Consider the following 26707-nt stretch of genomic DNA (forward strand, 5'->3'; position numbering starts at 1 on the left):
TACACAGGCGCCTTGCGGATAGCAGAGCAGGAGAGCTGGCAGCTTGGAGGGACGTGGTTCCCTCGGTCACTCCCCACAAGCGGCCGGGTGGAGAGCAGAGTGGGATAGCTGGAGGCTTGGGGGGACGTGGCTCCCTTGGTCACCCCCCAAGCCGCCGGGCAGAGAGCAGAGCGGGAGAGCCAGGAAGAGTGGAGCGGCTTGGGGAACTTGGCTCCCCAAGCTGCCAGACAAAGAGCAGAGAGGGAGAGCTGGCGGCTTGGAGGACTTGGCAGAGTGGGAGGCCACGGAACGGAGATAGAGTAGGAAGGGAAAACCAAGGGTGCGGTGAGCACTGGGAATTCTGGGAATAGCTCTGATGGCAGTCCCAGGACCAGAAGTGGAAGCCCAGAGTGCAGGGAGCACCAGGAATGCTGGGAATCATAGTTCTGATGGCAAACAGCTCTCCTAGACACTAGAACAGTGGTTCTCAACCTTCCTAATGCCTTGACCCTTTAATACAGTTCCTCATGTTGTGGTGACACCCAATTTCATTGTTACAAATTGAACATAATTAAAGCATACTGATTAATCATAAAAACAATATGTAATTATATATGTGTTTTCCGATGGTCTTAGGCGACCCCTGTGAAAGGGTCGTTTGACCCCCAAAGGGGTTGTGACCCACAGGTTGAGAACCACTGCACTAGAGCAAAGTGAGCCTGGAGCAAGTTGCTGCTGTGGTGGGGGATGGAGGGAAAGCAAAGGTGAGAGACATAAGTAAAATCAGAGTGTCTTGGAAAAATTAAAGGGAAGATATCCTAAAACTTCCAGGAAATCTCCACTAATGAAGCAAAGAAAAAAAAATGCCTCTATTATTCTGTGAGCAACAAACCAAACTGAGTTGGAGTCTCAGACAATTCATTCATATGATTGTAAAGACAGACAGAAACTCCCAGATTGGAGAGGGTGCAGGTTGGGCTGAGGGACCCCCACACCCCCCAGTGCATGAATGTTGTGCACCAGGCCTCTCATATATATATACACACACATACATACAATGGAATATTATTCTGACACATACTACAACATGGATGAACCTTGAGGACATTATGATAAGTGAAATAGGCCAAAAGCCAATTCCAAGGGGCGGGGGCAAAATAGGCTTATAGGTGTTCATATGGAAAAATATATAAATAATACAAGAATAAATTGTGTGTTGCATAGTCACAACTATGAACTTACTTTTTCCCACCCATGTATTACACTTATATGAGGTACCTACCTAGAGTAGTGAAAATCATAGAGACAGAAAGTAGAAAAGTGGTTGCTAGGGGCTGCGGGAAGGAGGGAATGGAATTCAGTGTTTCATGGTTATGAAGTTTCAGTTTTTGCAAGATGAAAATAGTTCTAGAGATGGACAATGGTGATGATTGCACACAATGTGAATGTACTTAATACCACTAAACTGACTACTTAAAAATGATTAAGAGGCTGCATTTTATGTTAACACTTTGCTAACTGGTCATGAGATACGTCATGTCTGCACTTACATTAATTTAAGTAATTTTAAAACTCTACATTACTTTCAGATCTTAAAATTACTTAAATTAATGTAAGTGCAGACACGAGTTGTCTCATGACTGGTCAGCAACATTTAGACACGGAAACATGAGTTATCTTATGACCTGTGAGTAAGGTGTTGAGTATATTTTACCATAAGAAAATCTCATAGAACTGTATACCAAAAAATAATATTTTCTCTATAATTAAGTAAAATTCAAAAATATATATGAGAAGCAAAGAGCTTAACTCCCTAAGCCTCAGCTTTCACACATACAAAATAAGTGATCCAAGATTCCAAGCCATTTAAACAATGCTTCTTTCACTCTGTTTTTTTTTTACATTAAAATGTTCCACACAGAAAAGTATAAAAGCATTAAGAACCTCTATATCAACCTATTTTAAAAAAGTGAAGATTCCTGATTCAGTTGAGGCCCTGTTTACCATTCCTGAATATCATTTGTCTCATCAGCTCCCTATGGGGAACCTTTATTCTGAAATAGTGGGATTCCTTTCTGTCGGTGTTTTATACATTTATTACATTTGCATGTATCTACAAACCATACACATTGTTGTTTCATGTTTATCCCCTTAAATAAATGATTCTCTCATATATACTGTAAATTACATTTTCACTCAACATGGCCTCTTTTAATTATCCATGTTGATACATATAACTACCTCATTTGTTTTTAAGTGCTGTATATTATTCAATGGTACCAATATATCAGAAGTTATTTAGTCATTTTCATGTTAATGAACAACTAAATCTACTCCTTTCCTTCACCCAGAAATAACTTTATTTCCACCATCCCAAGGCTCAGGATCCTTCCACTGTGACCTTCTGTTTCCATAAACCCTTGGTCTGAGAGTGTATGCTTTTTGCCCACTGTGTGAGGTCTTGCAGCACAAGCCTGCCACATAGTAGAGAATGCAGTTAGATTTTCCATTTTTAAACTCACACATCAGAAAGCAGGAAAAAAAAACCATGCTGAATCTCAGTGGAGGTCATATAAGTTTTCAGTGTACTACCCTGTTCACTTACTTGTATTTTTGAAAATTGGCAGGATAAGAGTTGGAAAATAAAAATTAAGTAACAAAAACAAACAAATACAACAGGAGGGCTTGGCTTGTTTTGTCTGTGATTGCAACTGGTGGTTTCCTACTTCCTTGTTCAGGGCCAACTATAACCTAATTTCATCTCATCTCCTACTTCCACTGTACCATTCAAGGTTCCTTGAAAACATATCTATCCAGCAAACCAAATGTTGATGGTCATCTGGGCACTGCTTGAATACATCTATATTATGTTCATCCAAATGATGAAATACTATTAAGTAATTAGAAATCATATTTAGAATAATGTTTAATGACATGAGCAAACAATTATAGTCTACACACATATATACAGAACATTGGGAGAAAACTATACCAACATATTAACAGAGGAGTTATCAGTTATTCTTATTTTAATCTTTATTGCTTTCTGTAATGCTCAATGTTTTCCTTACAATGATCATGAATTACTTTTATAACGAGAATAAAACATTTCTGCTTCTTCATTATCTACTGCACAGCTCTGACATACCTTGCCCAAACCTTATCTATTATGCTGTACTGAGTTTTTTCCTGGAATTGCTTTTGTCCAATATATAGCATAGTAGATTCATCACTTGGCTGCCATAAAATCTGGGTGGGCTGACACAGTACAAAAGGCCAAAGATGATCAGTCCATGTTCCTCTACTTTGTATTGCTTTCCATGCTTGCCCAGATGGGGAAAATTACCTAAATCTTCTGCTTTCCTTTTACCTAGAGATGATATACATTCAAACACAAGTTAAAAGCAGAGCAGCCCAAGAGGAATTTTAAAAAGCAGTCCCTGCTCCAGGAACCTTCAGAGACTTTTGGGAGAGGATTGGGGGAGATGAAAATACTAAATCAGAAAATGTGGGCCAAGACCATAGAAGCCAAGGCTTCCTAGGACAGAACAAAATTGAATATGTACACATGGGAAGGAAGGCAGCTTCTATTCTATGTAGCAGGGGAAGAGACCTGTGAACAACCTGAAAGCTTCTTCCCTCTTCTAAGCATTAAAGAAAGAATACGAATGGATTCAAGGCAACAACTTGACAGTTAGATGGCTTCTAGGAAAGCAGACACCTAAGCAGCATTCCCTATAAGAAAGGAAATTGGTCTCAAATTGCTGTTTATTTACTATGGATTTTCTAGGTTCGTGGTCTCTTTAAGTCTGCAGCATTCATATGTAGAACTTTCTCTCCCTTGACAAGAACAGTCTTAATAAACCTTCTGAGGTTAGAGGCAGTCTCCCAAACACCTTTTTCAGTAATGAGTCCAAAGCTAAGCCAAAAAGCTGCTGCTTTTAGGGTTCCAGAATGGCTGACCTGTTGATCACTGGAAAGAGGATGCTGAGATGGCAATACCATTCTGAGATATTTAAGGCACAAGTGGCTCAGCCTGAGCCCAACTCATAAACAGAATGGTCCTAGAGATATGAGTCCCCCGGAGTAAAGTTCTGCTCTTTAAAAATTTGACACCAATTTCCTTTCTTATAATAAATGAGATCTAGAAAAAGTGTCACAGGGCTACTGAACTCTGGTAATATCATGTGGCCCAAAGGCTTACAGGTTATCAATCTTGCAATGCCAAGATCACATGTCAGGCTGTCCTAATTCCCCTCACCAACCCCCATGCTTCCAGCACCTACCTTGGCTCATACCAGCCTACAGTCCTCTCTCCATCCAGCAATGCGCTCCCTGCTGTCTGCAACACAGATGAAATTTCATCTCATCTCCTTCAAAAGCCTCTCCAGACTGAGTCAGCAGATAGTCATGACCAAACAATCCAACTTGCATCACAGAATCCACTCCTCTCCATGTATACATGAAAATGAGCAGATTTAGGATTTCAGTGTTCTTGGGGAGCGGGGGCCATCCACTTCCCTGAGACAGAGGATGTCTGCCAGCTCTCTGCTATGCACTTTTCTTAACAGCACGGGGTGGGGAAAGAGTCCTCTGCCTTTCAAACTGCACAGCTCAGTGATTCACTCCATGAGTCCCCCCACCCTGGCAGCACACACTTGGGTAACCAGGCATATTAAGCAGTGGGTGTTCACCAGACAGCTAAACTGTCGGATCACAATCTAAAGCTGGGGAAATCTTAACAGCCATTCCCCTTTCCTTCATCTGCTCCTTCAAAATATCCCAGCTCAGAGAGAGGGGTGTTCCAAAAGGCTGGCTTCTCTAAGAGGCTCCCAGCCCCTTGTGAAATCAAGAATTTCACCCTCTTCTAAAAAAAGCAGCCAGGATGCTAAAGAGAAAGCTGAAAACTAAGAGGTCGACTGCACTCAGAGCCCTTTGTGGTGGTGGAATCCATGGTGACTGGGAAGGGGGAGTGAGTGCCTGCTACCATGATGACGACACCCTCTTTCAGCCTAAATAACAGACTCAAAACAGACCTGGGAACTTCAAACCATGCTGCACTGCCCAAAGCTGCTCCCAGACACTGCAGACAGGCTTGCAATTCACCTGAATGGTGTTGTTTTCAGCCTTAGCCCCACCTATCATCTGTAACAGAGATCTTAGCTTTCCTCCAGCTTTATCTTCAGATGGGAGGGGGATATAAATTGATCATGATATGCTAACTGTGCTCCAAGACAGCATTAAACACGTAAGAGACGGGCTCCCTGAGTAGATAGGGTTAGGACTTTAAGCTCTATAAAGATCTCAGTCAAGCTGCCAAGGGCTGCCAAGGCTAGAGATGGGAAGTAAGAGAATCCTCTCCACATCACTGAGAGAAGCACTTGGGGTTCTGAAAGCACTATTGTTTCCAGATGTGAAGGGCCTGAATCTCCAGTTGACAAGCAGTCCTGATAGCACAGAATCTTGGCAAGAAAGTGCAAAAACAGCTGACTCAGACTAGTGGCTGCTCTTTTTTTATCCAGTGAGTCTGTTGGGATAACTAACTAAAAAGCTAGGGTTTTCTAGCCTTGGGAAGAGACCAGACCATACAGGAAGTGTCACCAGTCACTGAGAAGGAAGGACTGGCTGACTTTTAACTCGCATCTGATATGAACACTTCTGACAGCTGCAGAGGTTTCCCCAGCCCAGGGAGTAGAAACCCCTGCTCTGATCCTCATACAAAAAAAGTGTGACTGTGAACTCTTGAGTATATCTATCCTTAAAGACCATGGGATGATGTCATCAAGCTGTTGCTTTCCAGAACCACTCCACCCCACTTCCCCTAAAACAGTGGTCAGCAAACTGCGGTTCACGAGCCACATGCGGCTCTTTGGCCCCTTGAGTGTGGCTCTTCCGCAAAATACCACGTGCGGGTGCGCACGTACAGTGCAATTGAAGCTTCATGGCCCATGCATAGAAGTCGGTATTTTGTGGAAGAGCCACACTCAGGGGGCCAAAGAGCCGCATGTGGCTCACGAGCCGCAGTTTGCTGACCACTGCCCTGAAGTATTCCTTTTAAATACTAGGGAAATCTGTCCCACTACTTTTGAGCTTATTAACAAAGTCACTGTATTGTATTCATGTAATGTTATCCTCCCTCTTCCCTCTGCCCAACTCACTCTCTTTCTGCTAGATTTAACCACTCTAAACTCAGGGTCAGCAAAATATGGTTCTCCTGTTATTTTTTGGGTGGGGGTGGTAAAATATACATAACAAAAAAGTTACCATCTTAAAAGTTTTTAAGTATATAGTTCTGTGAGTTTAAGTGTATTCACATTGTTGTGCAACAATCACCATCATCCATCTCCACAACTTTTTCATCTGGTCCTCCTGTTTTTGTGAATATAAATATTTTTTTGGAACACAGCCAAACTAACTCATTTGCATATTGTCTATGCTGCTTTCATGTTACAATAACAGTTATGTAGTTAAAAGAGAGATCATATGACAACTTCCAAAATATTTACTATCTGGTTCTTTACAGAAAAAGGTTGCTGATCTCTGCTCTAAATGAAAATATACACTCAATTTCTAGTTTAAAAGAGCACTTAGCTAACAGCTACTAACACTGCCTCTCCCAGCTTTCCACTGAATTACCTATGAAGATATAGGGAAAGATAAAACTCTCAAATCACTGAAAACTTAGATTGACAGTCATCCTATTATGATAATCTGGGAGAAATCTCCATTAACAACAAGGCTAATGCTGAAACGAGAAAAGAGCAATCTATGCAGGAGAAACCTGAAATAAGATAGAAATTATACCATTGTAATTCGCTAGATATTAATAATAGGAGAGCAGCAAAAAGGAGGCCAGGCATTATAAGCATGGTCATTTGGGCAGCTTCACCAGGAAGCTGCAACTTTGCACTTCCCAGGGAACCATCAGTCCATTACTGGGGGAAATGACTGGACAAAGGAGAAGATGGGCACAGGCACAGAAAAGTTAGGGTGACATAGGGAAGGTACTTGCCTGTCAGTCAAACCTGAGAACAGAGATCATTGGCCAGAGTGGGCAAGGTCACTGTAAGCCCATGAAATCTGGAAATACATAATCCCAATACAAAGGATCTCACTCTTTTTCCTGCTTTGGCTCTTGAAGCTCTTGGCTCTTGGCTCTGGTGGCTCTCTTGAGCTTGCCTGTGTTCCCTCCATAGCCATATGGCCCTGCAGACCCCACAAGCAATGGATTGATGGACTGCAGTAGGCAACACAAACTAAACCAGTCTGATGCTGGACTGAACCTGTGCTCAAATGAGGCCCAGAAAGCAGGATTTTAAAAAGATTCCCAGGTGATTCTAATGTGCAGCCAAGGTTGAGAACCACTGCTCTAGACACTGGGAATAGGGATAGAATCTATGTGCATCAACCTGCCAGCCAACAGCGGAGCTGAAAATGGGTTTTAACCAATACCAATGAAAACATGAGAAGAATAAAAGGCAATCCACATGCCCTTTATTTGACGAATAATAAATAAATCCTCCTTTAAATATGCATAAACGTGCCCTAAAACAGTATGGTTTCTATGAAAACTTCTGGCTGCAGAAGAGAAATGGACTTGAAGGAAGCACAAAAGTCTGAATTTAGTGTCTGAACCAGAAGAAATATTTTAGAAAACTGCATCTTCAATAGGATACCAGAAAACATGAACTCTATAAAAACAGGTATAGGAAGCCATTGGAATAAAACATTGAGAAAGACAAAAATTTAGAAAAGAAAAAAAGAGAGACAACAAAATGGAGTAAAAATATAATTCATCAAAGCAAGGAGGAATTACAAAGCTATTAATATCATAGTAGCCAAATTAAAATTTACATTGGGAGGCAGCCACCCCTGTGGACACATGCACAGGCGCTACTCCTGCCCTGCACTCCCTCCCTCTAAATTTCACTTCCCAACTGCCAAGTTTTTGGAAGCTTTGAAGCTCAGCAAAGAAGGGAACCCACTGAGAATAGTCTGTAAAGATACCTGGGTCCTGAATCACCACATGGAAGACAACTTCCTGCTTGTCTTTGAAATTTATGATATCTAAAAATTCCATAATGGCCACAGAGTAAGTAGAAGCTACACTGACACGCTCCCAGGAGTAAACTGGAATTACAACTAAAATACAGAAGAACCATCCTGAATAATCAGCTGAAGACTAGCTGAAAGAACCCTGATAACCAAGAACAAAAAGTAGAGATGGCATAGAGACTGGAGGAAGTGCAGAGGCATGAAACGGTTAACCAGGCTCCCAAAGACAGCAGCTGAAGTTCTGGAGGGACCTCTCAGCTGTAGGAGGTTCCCACTGAGAACTCTGGGGTCTAAACACCAACCTGGGCTCCCCAACACAGAGCACCAGAACTGAAAAAGGTCCCCATAGAACACCTGGTTGTGAAAAGCAGAGGGTTGCTGTCTGCCAGGGAGAGATGGCATAAAATGCAGGCACCCTCTTAAAGAGCCAATGCACAAAACTTCATGTGCAGCAACTCACCTTGGGTTCTGGCAGAGGCAGGTCAGAGTGGACTGGAGCAGTGTGAGCAGAAGTTAGGGTTGAGGGCTCTGGAGTTGGACTTTGGAAGCACACATTCCAGGTTCCTGTGCTGAGTCATTCCCTCAAGCTGTGGAGGACATCTTTCTCTAGCAGACCTTTGCTATTCAGGACGTTTTGCCTGTAAGGAAGGCAGTTGTCCTACCCTATTGAAAAACCCCTTGCGCCACTCTATGAAGTTTCTGAGGCCTATTAAGAGACTGAGAATAACAAATAGCCTGTAGGGAGAAAGAATTGCTCCACCCTCTTGGAAAACCTCTCTCCCTACCCTGTGGTTAATAGTGTTAGGCTAATCAAGATTGAAAACAATCAAACTGCAGGCATAGGCAGGACTCTGGGGGCTTTGAGTCTTTGCCTGCTCTAATTCAGGGCCTAGTGATAGGAAAAGCAGTCCTTGGTACCCATCTTGGTGCTTTCCAAAGACATCCAGCCACAGCAGAGGGAGCCCCAAGCTGTGGATTACTGATAGCTCCAAATAGGGTAAGCAGGGCTAGTCAGAAGCAGTGATTGACACTGTCCTACAGTAGAGATTGGGAGGTATAGGAGACCTACCTAACACATAGACACAAACCAAACAGGCAGCCAAAACGAGGAGACAAAAAAAATAAGCCCCAAACAGAAGAATAAGAGAATTTTCCAGAAGAACTAAATGAAATGGAGATAAGAAATTTATTACACATAAAGTTCAGAATAATGATGGCAAAGATGCTCAACAGCATGAGAAAAGATATCGTAACTATGAAAAATGACACAGCACTAATAAAGAACACAGTGGAAGGAATACACAGCAAATTAGGGGAATCTGAAGATTGGATCAGTGAATTAGAAGACAGGGTAGGAAAGAAATCACTCAGAGAAACAAAAAACAAACAAACAAACAAACATTAAAAAACAGGAGGACCACTTAAGGGAGCTGTTGGGACAACATGAAATGTAATAATATTTGAATATCAGGAGTGCCAGAAGAGGCAGAAAGGGAAAAAAGAATAGAGAACGTGTTTAAAGAAATAATGGCACAAAACAAACTAAATCCAGAATAAGTAGAAGGAAGAAAATAATAAATGTTAGAGCAGAAATAAATGACATAGAGACAAAAAAAAAAAAAACCACCACAAAAACAAACAAACAAAAAGCACAACAATACAAAAGATCAATGAAACCAAGAGCTAGTTCTCTGAAAAGATAAATAAGATTGATGAACCTTTAGCCAAACTCATCAAGAAAAAAAGAGAGAGGACCCAAACAAATAAAATAAGAAATAAGAAATGAAAGTAGTGAAGTAACAACTAACATCACAGAAATACAAAGGATGGTAAGAAAATACGAAGAGAAACTATGTGGCAACAAAGTGGAAAACGTGGATGAAATGGGAGAGTTCTTACAAAAATACAATCTTCCAAAACTGAATCAGGAAGAAGCAGAGAACCTGAATAGACCAATAACAATTGAGGAAATTGAAGCAATAATAACAACAACAACAATAATAATAAACTCCAGCAAACAAAAGCCCTGGTCAGGACTACTTCAGAGGGGAGTTTTACTAAACATTCAAAGAAGAACTAACACCTATATTCTTCAAACTATTTCAGAAAATCCAAGAGGAAGGAAAACTTCCAAACTCTTTTTATGATGCCGGCATTACCCTAATTCCAAAATCAGATAAAGACACTACAAAGAGAGAATTACAGGCCAATATCCCTGATGAACATGGATGCTAAAATCCTCAACAATATATTGGCAAATTGGACCCAGCAATATATTAAAAAGATCATACACCATGACCAAGCTGGATCTATTCCATGGAAGCAAGGCTGGTACACTATTCACAAATCAATAAATGTGATACATGACAAACAAATTGAAAGACAAAAGTCACATGATCATATCAATAGATGTAGAAAAAGCATTCAACAAAATCCAACACCCATTTTTTTAAAAAAAGCTCTCAGCAAAGTGGGAATAGAAGCATCTATCCTGAACATAATAAAAGCCATATGTGACAAACCAACAGCCAACATCATACTCCATGGGCAAAAACTAAAACCATTTACCCTAAGAAAAGGGATATCCACTTTCACCACTCTTATTCAACATAATACTGGAAGTCCTAGCCACAGCGATCAGACAAGAAGAAAAAGAAATAAAAGCCATCTAAACTGGAAAGGAGGAAGTAAAACTCTCATTATTTGCAAATGACATGATATTGTACATAGAAAACACTAAAAACTGCACCAGAATCTACTAGATTTAATAAAGGAATACAGCAATGTAGCAGGATACAAAATAAGCATCCAGAAATCAATGGCATTTTTATACACCAATAATAATTTCTCAGGAGAACCAAGATGGCGGCATAGGTTAACGCCGGAGTTTGCTGCTTTGAACAACTACTTCAAAAGTGAAACCAAAAAACGGAAGGGACATCACCCAGAACCACAGGAACGCTGGCTGAGTGGAAGTCCTACAACTAGGAGGAAAGAGAAACGCATACGGACACTCAGAGGAGGCGCAGTGCTGAAGTCAAATTCTGAGGTGCGGAGTGCGCGGAGCGGGCTGGCGGCGGAGGGCGCGGTTGTTGTTTTCAATCGGGAGGGAGTCGCAGACTCTGAGCACCAGATCCGGGGGAGTCTTTAGGGACCCAGACTCAAACGGGAGAAGCGGGACTGTCTAGCTTCGGTCAGAGCGAGTGCAGCTTTCTCTCCCAGCTTTGCAGCGGGTGCTGGGACTCAGAGAGGCAGAGCCCCTGGGGACAGGACTGAGAGCCGCCATAACTGCTCTCTCCGGCCGGCCCACCCTGTTGATCCTGTGCGACCCGCCCCGCCCAAGCCCTGCACAGAGGCATTTGCCAGATAGCCTCAGGCAAAGGCTAGATTAGCACCTCCCTAGAGGACAGAAGTTCTCTCACTGCTGACACAGCTGATTCTCATAGCCACTTGGCCTGGAGGTCAAACCCTCCCTGGAATTAGCTACAACAATCAAGATTTATCTATAAGACTGCGAACAAAGACCACTAGGGGGTGCACCAAGGAAGCATAACAAAATGCGGAGACAAAGAAACAGGACAAAATTGTCAATGGAAGAAATAGAGTTCAGAACCACACTTTTAAGGTCTCTCAAGAACTGTTTAGAAGCTGCCGATAAACTTAATGAGATCTACAAGAAATCTAATGAGACCCTCGATCTTATATTGGGGAACCAACTAGAAATTAAGCACACACAGACTGAAATAACGAATATTATACAGACGCCCGACAGCAGACCAGAGGAGCACAAGAATCAAGTCAATGATTTGAAATGCGAGGAAGCAAAAAACATCCAACCGGAAAAGCAAAATGAAAAAAGAATCCAAAAATGCGAGGATAGTGTAAGGAGCCTCTGGGACAGCTTCAAGCGTACCAACATCAGAATTATAGGGGTGCCAGAAGATGAGAGAGAGCAAGATATTGAAAACCTAGTCGAAGAAATAATGACAGAAAACTTCCCCCACCTGGTGAAAGAAATGGACTTACAGGTCCAAGAAGCTCAGAGAACCCCAAACAAAAGGAATCCAAAGAGGACCACACCAAGACACATCATAATTAAAATGCCAAGAGCAAAAGATAAAGAGAGAATCTTAAAAACAGCAAGAGAAAGAAACTCAGTTACCTACAAGGGAATACCCATACGACTGTCAGCTGATTTCTCAACAGAAACTTTGCAGGCCAGAAGGGAGTGGCAAGAAATATTCAAAGTGATGAATACCAAGAACCTACAACCAAGATTACTTTATCCAGCAAAGTTGTCATTCAGAATTGAAGGTCAGATAAAGAGCTTCACAGATAAGGAAAAGCTAAAGGAGTTCATCACCACCAAACCAGGATTATATGAAATGCTGAAAGGTATCCTTTCAGAAGAGGAAGAGGAAGAAAAAGGTAAAGATACAAATTATGAACAACAAATATGCATCTATCAACAAGTGAATCTAAGAATCAAGTGAATAAATAATCTGATGAACAGAATGAACTGTTGATTATAATAGAATCAGGGACATAGAAAGGGAATGGACTGACTATTCTTGGGGGGGAAAGGGGTGTGGGAGATGTGGGAAGAGACTGGACAAAAATCGTGCACCTATGGATGAGGACAATGGGTGGGGAGTGAGGGCGGAGGGTGGGGCGGGAACTGGGAGGAGGGGAGTTATGGGGGAAAAAAAAAGGAACAAATGTAATAATCTGAACAATAAAGATTTAATTAAAAAAAATAAATAAAAAATAATAATAATAATTTCTCAGAATGAGAAATTAAACAAATAATCCCATTTACCATTGCAACAAAAAAAATTAAGATACCTAGGAATAAACTTAACCAAGGAGGTAAAAGACTTGCACTCAGAAAACTATAGGATGTTGAAAAAAGAGAGGAAGATATAAACAAGTGGAACAACATATCGTGTTCATGAGTTGGTAGAATTAACATCATTAAAATGTCCAGACTATCCAAAGCAATCTATAGATTCAATGCAATTTCTATTAAATTACCAATGGCATATTTCACAGATCTAGAACAAATACTCCAAAAATTTATATGTGACCAAAAAAGACCCCGAATAGCTGCAGCAATCTTGAGAAAGAACAAAGTTGGAGGGATTACAATACCAAATATGAAATTATACTACAAAGCCACTGCAATCAAAACAGCCTGGTACTGGCACAAGAAAAGGCATATAGATCAATAGAAAGAACAGACCCCAGATATTAACCCAAGCCATTACACTCAATTAATATTTGACAAAGGAGGCAAGACCATACAATGTAGTCAATTTAGTCTCTTCAATAAATGGTGTTGGCAAAATTGGACAGATACATGCAAAAAAATGCAAATAGATCACCAAACTACACCATACACAAGAATAAACTAAAAATGGATAAAAGAGTTAAACGTAAGACGTGAAACCATAAAAATCCTAGAAAAAACCATGGGCAACAATATCTCAGACATCTCTTGCAGCAATACATTTGCTGATACATCTAGGGCAATGAAACAAAGGAGAAAATAAAGAAATGGGACTACATCAAAATAAAAAGCTTCTGCACAATAAAAGAAACCATCAACAAAATGAAAAAGGAGCCAGCCCACTGTACCGGAGAACATATTACATGATATGTAATGATAGATCTGATAAAGGGTTAATATCCAAAATATACAAGAAACTCATACAACTTAACGAAATGAAGACAAACAAGCCAATTAAAAAATGGGCAAAAGATCTAAAAGGATACATCTCCAAAGTGGACATACAGATGGTCAAGGGACATTTGAAAAAATGCTCAAAGTCACTGATCATCAGAGATACAAATTAAAACAACAATGAGGTATCGCCTCACACCTATCAGAATGGCTACCATCAACAAATCAACAAATGAAAGTGTTGGTGAGAATGTGGAAAGAAGGGAACTCTAATACACTGCTGGTGGCAATGCAGCCATTAAGGAAAACAGTATGGAATTTCCTCAAAAAATTAAATATGTAACTCCCATTTGACCCAGTGATCCCACTTTTAGGAATATATCCTAAGAAACCTAAAACACCCTATGCTCATTGCAGTGCAATTTACAATAGCTAACATCTGGAAGCAGCCTAAGTGCCCATCAGTAGATGAATGGTTAAAAAAGCTGTGGTGCACTTACTCCATGGACTATTTTGCAGCAGTAAAAAAGAAGGATCTCTTACCCTTTGAGACAGCATGGATAGACCTGGAGAGCATTATGCTAAGTGAAATAAGCCAGTCAGAGAAAGATAAGTATCATATGATCTCACTCATATGTGGAATATAATGAACAACATAAATTGATGAGCAAAAATAGACTGAGAGACATAGAAGCATCGAACACACTGTCAAGCCTCAGAGGGAAGGCAGGTTAGGGTTAGGGGGCATTTGGGGGGCGATATCAACCAATGAACTCATACTTTATATGCATAACCCATGGACGCAGACAACAGGGTGGCGAAGGCCTGGGGTCGGGGGCAGGAGTGGGCTGGGAGAGGCCAATGGGGTTAAAAGGGGACATATGTTATACTTTCAACAATACAGATTAAAAAATAAACATATGTACTAGTATACAGTAAAAAAAGAAAAAATGGTGGGTCAAGTAAAAAACTGGGGAGATTGGCAAAGAGAAATGTGGCCTGCTGATTGTTGCAAAGACAATAGTATGAAACTGGTGGAGAACTGAACAGAGATATCAATGCACTAGTACCGTGGTCGGCAAACTGTGGCTCGTGAGCCACATGCAGCTCTTTGGCCCCTTGAGTGCGGCTCTTCCTAAGCCTTAGGAGTACCCTAATTAAGTTAATAACAATGTACCTCCCTATATAGTTTAAGTTTAAAAAATGTGGCTTTCAAAAGAAATTTCAATCGTTGTACTGTTGATATTTGGCTCTGTTGACTAATGAGTTTGCCGACCACTGCACTAGTACAACAACCCACCCCCAAAAAACCCCAGCATATATAAGAATTTCTGTATGATAAAAATATAACAGCAGCAACCATAGGGAAATTGATATATAACAAACAATGCTCAAATAAATGAAAATGTTGGGAAAATATGTTATAACCCTACCTCATAATATCTACAAAATGAATTTTAGATAAATTGACAGCTATATATTTTTTAAACAATTTAAAGCTAGATCATCTATCTGATCTTAGTATGAGAAAAGTCTTAAAGTCTTCAAGCATAAAATCATTGGAAGAAGTTACCATGATCTGAATATGGTTTGGAAACCTATCAATTTAAGCAATACAAGGTAAAATTTATATTAAAAGCATTGTCACCAAATTGGAAGGCATTCTTGGGAAAATATTTACTGCAAAGGTGATAATTAATACTCTTTACATAGGGACAACTCATGCAGATCCACAGGAAGAGAAACACCCCTATATAAAAACTGGGCAGAGAACGATGAAGTGACAATTCACAGTTTAACTATATATAATGAATAATAAACATAATACATATGTGGTTAGGACTTTCTATAATAAAATGTGAAGGGGGAAAAAACTTAGGAAAAAGGCAAGGAGGGGGGGAAAAAAGAGAAGACACCAGGGAGATATGGGGGAAACTGAGGAATACCTGGCTACACTGCAACACCATCCTTTCTCTTCTCCCTTAGGTTTACAAAAGGAAATCTTATTTATTAAGAACCCATGAGGCAGGCTGGTTCATATTATGGGACTGGGTATGTTTCCTAAAGGTAACTGAAATAGATAACTTTTTTAAATCTCAGAAGAAGTATTTAATTTTACTTAGATGCTAAGTATTATGATGTTTCTAAGCTGCTCAGAAATAACAAAAGTCTTAGGACCCTCTTGGATGTGTGAATTAGCCCACTGAAAACATGTATCAATCAGAGTGTCTGGATATCCTGCCTTGCTTGAGCAGGGTACCAGGGTGGGCTAGCTCTTCAAATTAGTGATATCTCTGATCTCCTCCCTACCTCTGATCCACACAATTTTCAGACCTGCTTTCTCCTTCAATATTCCGTTAATGTAAAATAAAATGTTTAGATGTGTAAAGCAAACTGAATTATTTTCTTCTATCTTTAAGCTTGTCCATGTTTAGCTAAAATTCAAGAAGAATGGATTTCTATTTTCATAATCCTAAATTATAAACATTATATCTAAACAGAAAGATGAAATACAAATTACATTTTGGTTCCATCCATCAATAAAGTGTTCCATGCATTAAATAATATTTATAGTTATTCAAATACTTACATGCTCTAATCTATTACAATTAGGTCTAGTCCAATAAAGCTACTTTTAGCTAAACTTTTCAGGTTAATCAAAGATATGGGATTTCTACCTAGACTGTAATTCTACATTTTTTAATCTCCTTCCATTTAATATACTAGATCAGTAGTTGGCAAACTCATTAGTCAACAGAGCCAAATATCAACAGTACAATGATTGAAATTTCTTTTGAGAGCCAAATTTTTTAAACTTAAACTATATAGGTAGGTACATTGTTATTAACTTAATTAGGGTACTCCTAAACTGGCCTTTGCTAAAAACATCCTCAATCTGACTGAGGTACGTTAGCTGAGGTCGACCCCTTCCAACTCTCCCATCCACACTAGTCTTGTATACTTGTTTCAGATAGACGAGTGTGGATGGGAGAGTTGGAAGGGGTCGACCTCAGCGAACGTACCTCAAAACAATGTACTACCTCCCCCACGCTGTGTATCCCGCGGCCCGCCTGCGCTGCGTCTCCCGTCACCAGACTGACCGACACCCCCCACTTCTTCTAATGCCACTTCTTCAAAATAGACTCGCCCAGGCCGAAAACCGACTTCTGCGCATGGGCCACGAAGTCTCAATCGCACTGTACGTGCGTGCCCGCACATGGTATTTTATGGTATTTTGTGGAAGAGCCACACTCAAGTGGCCAAAGAGCCGCATGTGGCTCGTGAGCTGCGGTTTGCTGACCACTGTACTAGATGTTATCCTAAATGCATGCCCAATATCTAAAGAAATTTTATTAGACAGGTAAACTTTTTTCAAAGTTAATAGCAGGATTAGTAAGCACAGAATGGTTTCTAAGGATATATTGGTTTTACTCAAACCTAAGTGAGGTAAATCATTTTGTGGCTTGCATATTGAAGATGCTGGAGATAGCTGTTCATTAAAGAACCACTGAAAACAGCCAAATGAATTTAAAAAGTAGCTCAGATTCAGACACAGAATAGCACTGCATGTACAGACACAACAAAACAAGCAATTCTGGTGATGCTATAAGAGCTGTACAGAGGAGGAGCCAAGAACAGGAAAGATAAGAGGCCTTCAGAGGTTGAAGGCAGCCAGGCTAGAATTCTAAGAGTTGGAGCTATTAGAAATCAAAAGAGCACCATGGCCAAGGTTGCTGTAGTGGTGGACTAGGTAGAACCCCTTCCAATCTTAGCTCCATGTTCTGAATGCATGCTTTCCACTGAGGCAGCCTTTCTAACAGCAGACTTAGCATGTCACATGTAAACTGAAAGACACATAAATGAAGCATTCTGTGACCCAGCCAGAACACTGGGGAATAGCCATTCCCTCTTGTCAAAAGTACCATGGGAACCCTGCGGAGAATCCTACCCCTTCCCCATTCCAAAAAGAATTGCTAGCTCCTGCCCCGCATGGGTCATGAGGCCTGCTGGGCACACCATACCCATTTCCTGCAGTGACTGGGCATGCCACCATGAAGAACATGCCAGCTCTTACTTATCTGGGAAGCAAACAAATTCATGTATGTCTGGTATGGTAAAGGGTGAACAGAAAAAAAAGAGAGAGATGGATATATAGTGATCATCAGTGAACCCACAGAACACACTGGCATAAAAACCACAGCAGTGCCCACCTGTGTACATCAAGATTTAGGAATTTGTAAATACAATGTTTTTGTGGTTTTAACCCCTGAAATAATAATAGAATAGCAGAAAGTATTCACTTAAGCAACTTAAGCTAGTGATTATGAGCCAAAATACAAATGACCAAAATTGACCCATAAAGGTTTGAATAGACTGATCCTAATATCCTGAAAGGCTAATATGCAAATCGACTGAATGGTGGAATGACCCGTCGCTATGATGAGCACTGACCACCAGGGGTCAGACGCTCAACGCAGGAGCTTCCCCCTGGTGGTCAGTGCGCTCCTATAGGGGGAGCGCTGCTCAGACAGAAGCCCTGAACCAGGCTCATGGCTGGCGAGTGCAGCGACAATGGCGGGAGCCTCTCCTACCTCTGCAGCAGCACTAAGGATGTCCGACTGCCAGCTTAGGCCTGCTCAGGGAGCGAGCCTAAGCCATCAGTTGGACATCCCCTCAGGGCTCCCAGACTGTGAGAGAGTGCAGGCCGGGCTGAGGGACCCCCCAAGTGCATGATTTTCCTGCACCAGGCCTTTAGTTAACATATAATACACTAGAGGCCCGGTGCATGGATTCATGCACCAGTGGGGTCTCTCAGCCTGGCCTGTGCCCTCTTGCAATCCAGGACTCCTCTGGCGATGTCAGAGAGCCGGTTTTGGCCTGATTCCCATAAGCTTGATCCAGACACAAGGGATCCCAATCCCTGCAGGCCCGATCCCTGCAGGCCCGATCCAGACCGGAGGGAGCCCGTGCCCCGCAGGCCCAATCCAGACAGGAGGGAGCCCAATCCCCACAGGCCTGATCCAGACAGGAGGGAGCCCAATCCCCGCAGGTCCGATCCCCACAGGCCCAATCCAGACAGGAGGGAATCCAATCCTGTGCATTGAGTGTCTGTTCCCTGGTGGTAAGTGCATGTCATAGCAACCGGTCAACCGGTCGTTCAGTCGTTCGGTCACTTAGGCTTTTATATATATAGACTAGAGGCCCGGTGCACGAATTTGTGCATGGGTGGGGTCCCTCAGCCTGGCCGGCGATCAGGGTGATTGGGGCCGACTGGGGACGACCAGCTGGGGGGAGGGACCACAGGAGGTTGGTCAGCTGCGGGAGGTTGGCTGTGGAAGCACACTGACCACCAGGTGGAAGCTCCTTTGTTGAGCATCTGCCCCCTGGTGGTCAGTGCATCATCATAGCAACCAGTCAACCAGTCATAATGGTCACTTAGTCATATATATTGGAAAGGTGATTAATGATCTACCAATTGAAGAAGGCACTAATACCAGATGGGCTTTACATTTTTTTTTAAATATATTTTTTATTGATTGTTTACAGAGAGGAAGGGAGAGAGATAGAGAGTTAGAAACATCGATGAGAGAGAAACATCGATCAGCTGCCTCCTGCACATCTCCCACTGGGGATGTGCCCGCAACCCTGGTACATGCCCTTGACCGGAATCGAACCCGGGACCTTTCAGTCCGCAGGCCGACGCTCTATCCACTGAGCTAAACCGGTTTTGGCGGGCTTTACATTTTTTATGTGATCTTTTAAAAACACCTAATTTTAAGGGTAATTCAAGTATTCTAGGCCTGAAAATGAAGGCATATTCTACAGTTCATTTTACATAGCCACCATAATTTTAATTTTTAACCCTGATGAAAAAATGACTCCAATCTTATGAACACTGAGGCCAAGTTCTACATCAAAGATTGACAAATAGAATCCAGCAATGTACCAAAATAATAATAAACTGTGATAGGCAGGGCTTATTCTAGTAATGCATCTATACATATAATTCACTGTATCAAAAACTTAAGTGAAAAACAGAAACCAAAATTCCAGCTGGTGGGAATGCAGACTGGTGCAGCCACTGTATAAAACAGTATGGAGTTTCCTCAAACAATTAAAAATGGAACTCCCATTTCACCAAGTGATCCCACTTCTAGGAATATATCCCAAGAAACTAGAAACACCAATCAGAAAGGATATATGCACCCCTATGTTAATAGATCACAATTTACAATAGCTAAGATTTGGAAACAGCCTAAGTGCTCATCAGCACATGAGTGGATTAAAAAACAGTGGTACATCTACACAATGGAATACTATGCTGCTGTAAAAAAGAAAGAACTCTTACCATTTGCAACAGCATGGACGGGCCTAGAGAGTATCATGCTAAGTGAGATAAGCCAGTCAGAGAAAGATAAATCTCACATGATCTCACTCATATGTGGAATATAATGAACAACATAAACTGATAAACAAAAATAGATCCAGAGACATAGAAGCATCAAACAGACTGTCAAACCTCAGAAGGAAGGCAGAGGTGGAAGAGGGGGGAAAGAGATCAACCAAAGGACTTGTATGCATATATGCATAACACATGGGCACAGACAATAGGGTTGTGAAAGCCTGGGGGGGCAGGGGCAGGTTGGGAGAGGTCAATGGAGGGGAAAGGGGACATATATAATACTTTCAACAATAGAGATTTAAAAAGTAAAATATATTTGTGGACAAGAAAAAAATAAAGATATAATAATCTTTCTTTCATAAAATCAGCATTTTATAAATAAAAAAATCTGCTTTTAATGTTTAAAAATATCAACGTGATCAACAAACATTGAGAAAGCACTTGACAAAATAAAGCAATCATTCATTACCTTTAAAAATATTTCTAAGTAAATATGGAAACTATTTAAATATAATAGGCTAACAAATCCCACCAACATACAAAGAAAGAAAACTACAGGCCAATATCCCTGATGAATACAGATACTAAAATCCTCACTAAAATATTAGCAAATCAGATCCAACAATACATTAAAAAAATCACACTCCATGATCAACTGGTCTTTATTCCTGGGTTGCAAGTACGGTACAATATCCACAAATCAATAAACGTGATACATCACATAAAAAAATGAAGGATAAAAATCACATGATCATACCAATAGATGGAGAAAAAGCATTCAAAATCCAGCACCCAGTTATGATAAATACTCGCAGCAAAGTGGGAATAGAAGGAACGTATCTCAACAAAACAAAAAGCTATATGACAAACATACAGCCAGCGTCATACTCAATGGGCAAAAGCTAAAAGTGTTTCCCTTAAGATCTGGAACAAGACAGGGATGTCCCCTTTCACCACTCTTATTCAGCACCATACTGGAAATCCTAGCCACAGCAATCAGACAAGAAGAAAAAAAATTAAAGGTATCCAAATTGGAAATGAAGTAAAACTTTCATTATTTGCACAACATGATACTGTACATAGAAAATCCCTAAAGAATCCACCAAAACAATAATAAATACTCCTAGGAATAAATTTAAACAAGGAGCCCTGGCTGGTTTAACTCAATGGATAGAGAGTCAATCTGCAGACTGAAGGGTCCTGGGTTCGAACCACAATCCGGTTCATGCCTGGGTTGCGGGTTTAATCCCCAGTGGAGGACATACAGGAGCAGCCGATCAATGATTCTCTCTCATCACTGATGTTTCTATCTCTCTTTCCCTCTCCCTTCCTTTCTGAAATCAATGAAGATTTAAAAAAAAAAAAAAAGTGCTAGAACCCCTGACATCCAACATACGGCCTCAGATCAGGGCTCTATTCACACCTTCTTTAAAAAAAATTTAAACAAGGATACAAAAGACTGATATTCAGAAAATTATAAGACACTGCAGAAAGAAAATGAAAAAAAAACACAAGTAGAAGCATATATCATCTTCATGGATTAGAATCATTAACATTTTAAAAATGTCCATACTACCGAAAGCAATCCATAGATTCAATGAAATCCCTATTAAAATACCAATGGCATATTTCACAGATCAAGAACAAATTCTTCAAAAATTTATATGGAACCAAAAAAGACCCCAAATAGCTACAGCAATCTTGAGAAAGAAGAACAAAGTTGGAGGGATCACAATACTATAAAGCCACTGTACTCAAAACAATCTGTTACTGGTATGAGAACAGACATATAAACCAATGGAACAGAACAGAGAACCCAGAAATCGACCCAAGCCATTATGCTTAATTAATATTTGACAAAGGAGGCAAGAACTTACAATGGGGTAAAGATGGTCTATTCAAAAAATGGTGTTGGAAACTTTGGACAGATACATGCTGAAAATGAAACTGGACCATCTTCTTACACCATACATAAGAATAAACTTAAAATAGATTAAAGGCTTTCATATTAGTTTTGAAACCATAAAAATTCTAGAAGAAAACATAGGCAGTAAAATCTTAGACATTTCTTATAGCAATATTCTTTCTGATATATTTCCTCAGGCAACAAAAACAAAAGGAAAAATAAACAAACGGAATTGCATCAAACTAAATAGTTTTTGCACAGCAAAGGAAACCATCACCAAAATTAAAAGACAACCCACTGAATGGGAGAACATATTTGTCAATGATATATCTGATAGGGGTTAATATCCAAAATTTATAAAGAACTGACGCAAATCAACACCAAAAAAACCCCCCAAACAATTCAATTAAAAAACAGGCAAAGGACCTGAATAGATATTTCTCTAAAGAGGACATATAGGTGACCAAGAGACATATGAAAAGATGCTCAATGTCACTAACCAATGTTCTTTTAAATGCAAATTAAAAGAATAATGAGATTATCACCTCACACCAGTCACCAATAAATCAACAAAGAAGCGTTAGCGAGGATGGGGAGAAAAGGGAACCCTCATGCACTGTTGGAGGGAATGCATACTAGTGCAGCCACTGTGGAAAGCAGTGTGCAATTACTTCAAAAAAATTAAAATGTAACTGCCTTATGACCTAGTGATTCCACTTCTTGGAATATATCTGAAGAAACCCGAAACACTAATTTGAAACAATACATGTATCCCTATATTCATTGAAGCATTATTTACAATAGCCAAGATTTGGAAGCAGCCCAAGTGCTCATTAGTAAATGAGTGGATAAAAAAGCTCTGGTACATTTATACAATGGAATACTATTCAGCTGTAAAAAAGAAGGAAATCTTACCTTTTGCAACAGCATGGATGGACCTGAAGAGTATTATGCTAAGTGAAATAAGCCAGTCAGAGAAAGACAAATACCATGATGTCACTCATATGTGGAATCTAGTGAACAAAATAAACTAACAAACAAAATAGAAGCAGGCTCATAGATACAGAAAACAGACTGACAGATGTCAGAGGGGAAGGTGTTAGGTGCTGGGTGAAAAAGGTGAAGGGATTAAGCAAAAATAATTAAATAAATAAACTCATAGGCAGACAACAGTATGATGATTACTGTAGATTACTATAGGGAAATGTGGGTGGTAAGAGGTAAAAGAGGGTAATAAAAGGGATAAATGGTGATAAAAAAAGACTTGATTTTGGATGGTGAACATACAATACAATATACAGATGATGTATTATACAATTGTACACCTGAAACCTATATAATTTTATTAAACAATATTAGTCCAATAAACTCAATTTTAAAAAGTTTACTAGATGACAAGGATGATAGTTTGGTTCACAGGGAAAAGTAGGGACTTACTTACATAATATATTATGCTACTACAACTGGTTATCTACTTTTAAGAAAATGGTTTTAACCCAGACTAGAAACCAGAACCTATTTAATAAAAGAGTCATATTTGTATATGAAAAATTAAAATATTATGTGGAAAAAATATACCACCAGCAAACCCAATACATACAGATTTGGGAAAGATTATCTATAACAATGGTAGACATAGGTGCAATATCAAAAATATTCAAGGAGGTCTTACAAATTAAGAAAAATACAAACAACCTATAAGAATGGGCAAATAGCCGAGACCGGTTTGGCTCAGTGGATAGAGCGTCGACCTGCGGACTGAAAGGTCCCAGGTTCGATTCTGGTCAAGGGCATGTATCTGGGTTGCGGGCACATCCCCAGTAGGAGATGTGCAGGAGGCAGCTGGTCGATGTTTCTCTTTCATCGATGTTTCTAACTCTATCTCTCTCCCTTCCTCTCTGTAAAAAATCAATAAAATATATTTTAAAAAAAAAAGAATGGGCAAATAATATGAACAGACATTTCAAAAGGCAAATTTAATTGGGCAAAAAAGGTATGAAATAATAATAAAATGCATTAGTAGCCAAGTAAATTCATCCATTAAGTTATCAAAATTATAAAAGAACCATGACACCTTATGCTGGTAGCATTATGAAGAAATGAATAATCTCATATATTACATACAAAAGGTAAAAGTAAATTATAATGGCCTGTTTTTTTAAATCAATATGAACATATAGTTAACAAATATATATAAATTCGTGTGTGTGTGTGTGTGTGTGTGTGTGTGTGTGTGTAGCACCAGTAGTATGTAAGGACATATGCATAATGATGTTCATTTCAGCATTGATTATAGTGGCAGAAATCTAGAAAGAATGAATGTAAATGTTCATTAATAGGAGAATGCCTAAATAAATTGTTGTGCCTCTATAAAATTTTGTGCACCCTTGTTTTAAAAGAATACAAGGTAGCCCAGCTGGCATGGCTCAGTGGTTGAGTGTCGACCTATGAACCAGGAGGTCACAGTTCAATTCCCGGTCATGGCACATGCCCAGGTTGTGGGCTTGATCCCCAGTGGGAGGCATGCAAGAGGCAGTCAATCAATGATTCTCATCATTGATGTTTCTATCTCTCTCTCCCTCTCCCTTCCTCTTTGAAATCAATATATATATATTAAAGAGTAAGAGTTATACCAATAGATTTTCCATGAGATAATATTGAGTAAAAAAGCAAGTTGTATTAAATTATGTATACAATTCTATTTTTACAAAATAAACAACAAAAACTCATGTTAAGTGTGTGTGTGTAAAGGTGTGTGTGTATATACACATATAAGCATGGAATAAAATATGGAAGGAAACATACTTGTTTGGTAATATGCAAGGATGGCATGGAAAGACAGACGGAGGCCCTAGCCAGTTTGGCCCAGTGGATAGAGCATCAGCCTGTGGACTGAAGGGTCCCAGGTTTGATTCCTGGTCAGGGCATATGCCCTAGTTGTGGGCTCAATCCCCAGTGGGGGGCATGTAGGAGGCAGCCGATCAATGCTTCTCTCTCATCATTGATGTTTCTATCTATCTCTCCTTTTCCCTTCCTCTCTGAAATCAAATATATATATATTAGACAGAGGAGCCAAACAAAACAAAGGGGGAAAAAAAGAACCACTATAAAAATAAATCCAGCAATCATATTTATGTAGTTAATGTATAAAATGTATATATAAAATGAATTGTTTACAAAAGTTGTAGTAAAAATTCTAAAGAGGATCTCTGTTTATTAAGAAAAGAAAAGAAATAACCAAAATTATCTCTCAATGAAAGAATTAAGGGTGATGTTTATTTTCTTCTTTATGTGTCTCTACATTTTCTATGAGATTTATTACTTTCATAATAATGAAATAAAACTAATACATGTTACTTTGAAAATTTTACACTAAAAATTTGAGCTTATTTTGGGAAATCAAGGGAGGAGACAGAGTTAAATACCCCTTCTTGCTTAGGAGCTGTCCAAGTAGGAAATATATAAAATCAGGATCCATTACCTCTCATCTAGCAGAAAGTTACTCACCAAAGCCAAGAGACTAAGTGTCTATTCCAAGAAGCTATTTGAAGCAGCAAATAGGGTATATTTCCCCCTACATAACACTTTAATGACTTAAGTAAATCAGAAAGCCATTTACACCACTCTCAATTATCCAAGGATCTTCGGGGCTCTTTATTTCCTGTCCCTTCCCTCTGGCCTGTGGCCATTTCAGTGCTCAGGAACAGCTCCAAAATGGGGGCCAGGGCAGCAGAAAAGAGATGAAATTAATTTTTTCAACTTAGCTTCTCATTAGCAACTCTAATAAAAGGCTTTGTAAATGAGATGGCCACAACTCACAGTTACAATGAGGCTTCTAGGACTCTTGAGAATTTTGCTAAAGCAAACTTGCCTTCAGATAATCAGGATTTGCCTGAAATACACCTTAATGGATTTAATGTTCGCTATTTTTAAGAAAGCTAGAACTTGTAATAAGTAATATTTTTCTCTCCTCACTTTAATTTTAAGGGAATAAAAACACAAGAACAAAAGCCTTCAAAGTGAAGACATATCCTCAGTGGAGCAGCAGGACCACAATGAAAAGATTCTTGAAATGAGGGAAGATGTCTGTACCCCAACTCACTCTCGAGAGAAAGTTTAGGAAGGTGGCTAACTTCCAAGGGAGCATGCTTTGGCCATAAACCACCACTACAAGAAATAGCTGAAAAGGCTTTGTCTGGGCTTGACAAAATGTCCACATACAACATTTGCCTGTTACACAGACTTTTGTCCCTTGGGATGCCCAAAGACAAAGGAGTGCAGGTCCAAGGTGTTCACAGCAATGAGTTCATCATCCTAGGTTATCAAACAGACAAAACAGTCTGAATAGCAATGGCAACAGAGCAAAAAAACAATTTTCCCTTACTTGAAGACCACGGTAGCTCCCGGACATGGAGGACAGGCCAGGAGAAAAATCTGCAATGGAAGAAGAATTAGGTATGATTATTAAAAAAGAAGTATGATTAATAAAAGAAATACTAGATGCAGTGAGACAATCTACTTTAATAATAATAATAAATAACCAACTCTAACACATAAAGTGTAATATAAAAGTTTAAAAAGCAGATGGTTTTCCAACTATGTTTGTGTTTGCACATGCATCTACATGTGTGTATGTCATAGAGATCTGAGAGAGAGGAGAGAGAGAGAGAGAGAGAGAGAG

At 39.8% G+C, this 26707-nt stretch overlaps 1 protein-coding gene and 1 pseudogene across 13 annotated transcripts in view; both read right to left on the reverse strand.

Annotated features, from left to right (window-relative positions):
* LOC132224569 (tigger transposable element-derived protein 1-like) overlaps nucleotides 1-8059 on the reverse strand; it is an 11420-nt pseudogene extending 3361 nt beyond the window's left edge.
* Nucleotides 1-26707, reverse strand: part of TMEM164 (transmembrane protein 164) — a 217019-nt gene that overhangs the window by 108450 nt on the left and 81862 nt on the right. For 11 of the 13 annotated variants that reach the window (XM_059679725.1, XM_059679718.1, XM_059679731.1 and 8 more), the window contains one exon: nucleotides 26411-26460. Coding sequence is in view for 8 of the 13 variants with exons in the window: in XM_059679718.1 (XP_059535701.1) it covers nucleotides 26411-26460 (50 nt within the window). In the remaining 5 variants the exon portion in view is untranslated. Of the gene's footprint in view, nucleotides 1-4265; nucleotides 4337-8494; nucleotides 8520-26410; nucleotides 26461-26707 lie in introns of those variants that run through there. The other 2 variants (XM_059679729.1, XM_059679730.1) reach the window with 2 other exon arrangements.

This window comes from Myotis daubentonii, chromosome X, assembly GCF_963259705.1.
Source record: "Myotis daubentonii chromosome X, mMyoDau2.1, whole genome shotgun sequence".
In the NCBI taxonomy this organism is placed as follows: domain Eukaryota; kingdom Metazoa; phylum Chordata; class Mammalia; order Chiroptera; family Vespertilionidae; genus Myotis; species Myotis daubentonii.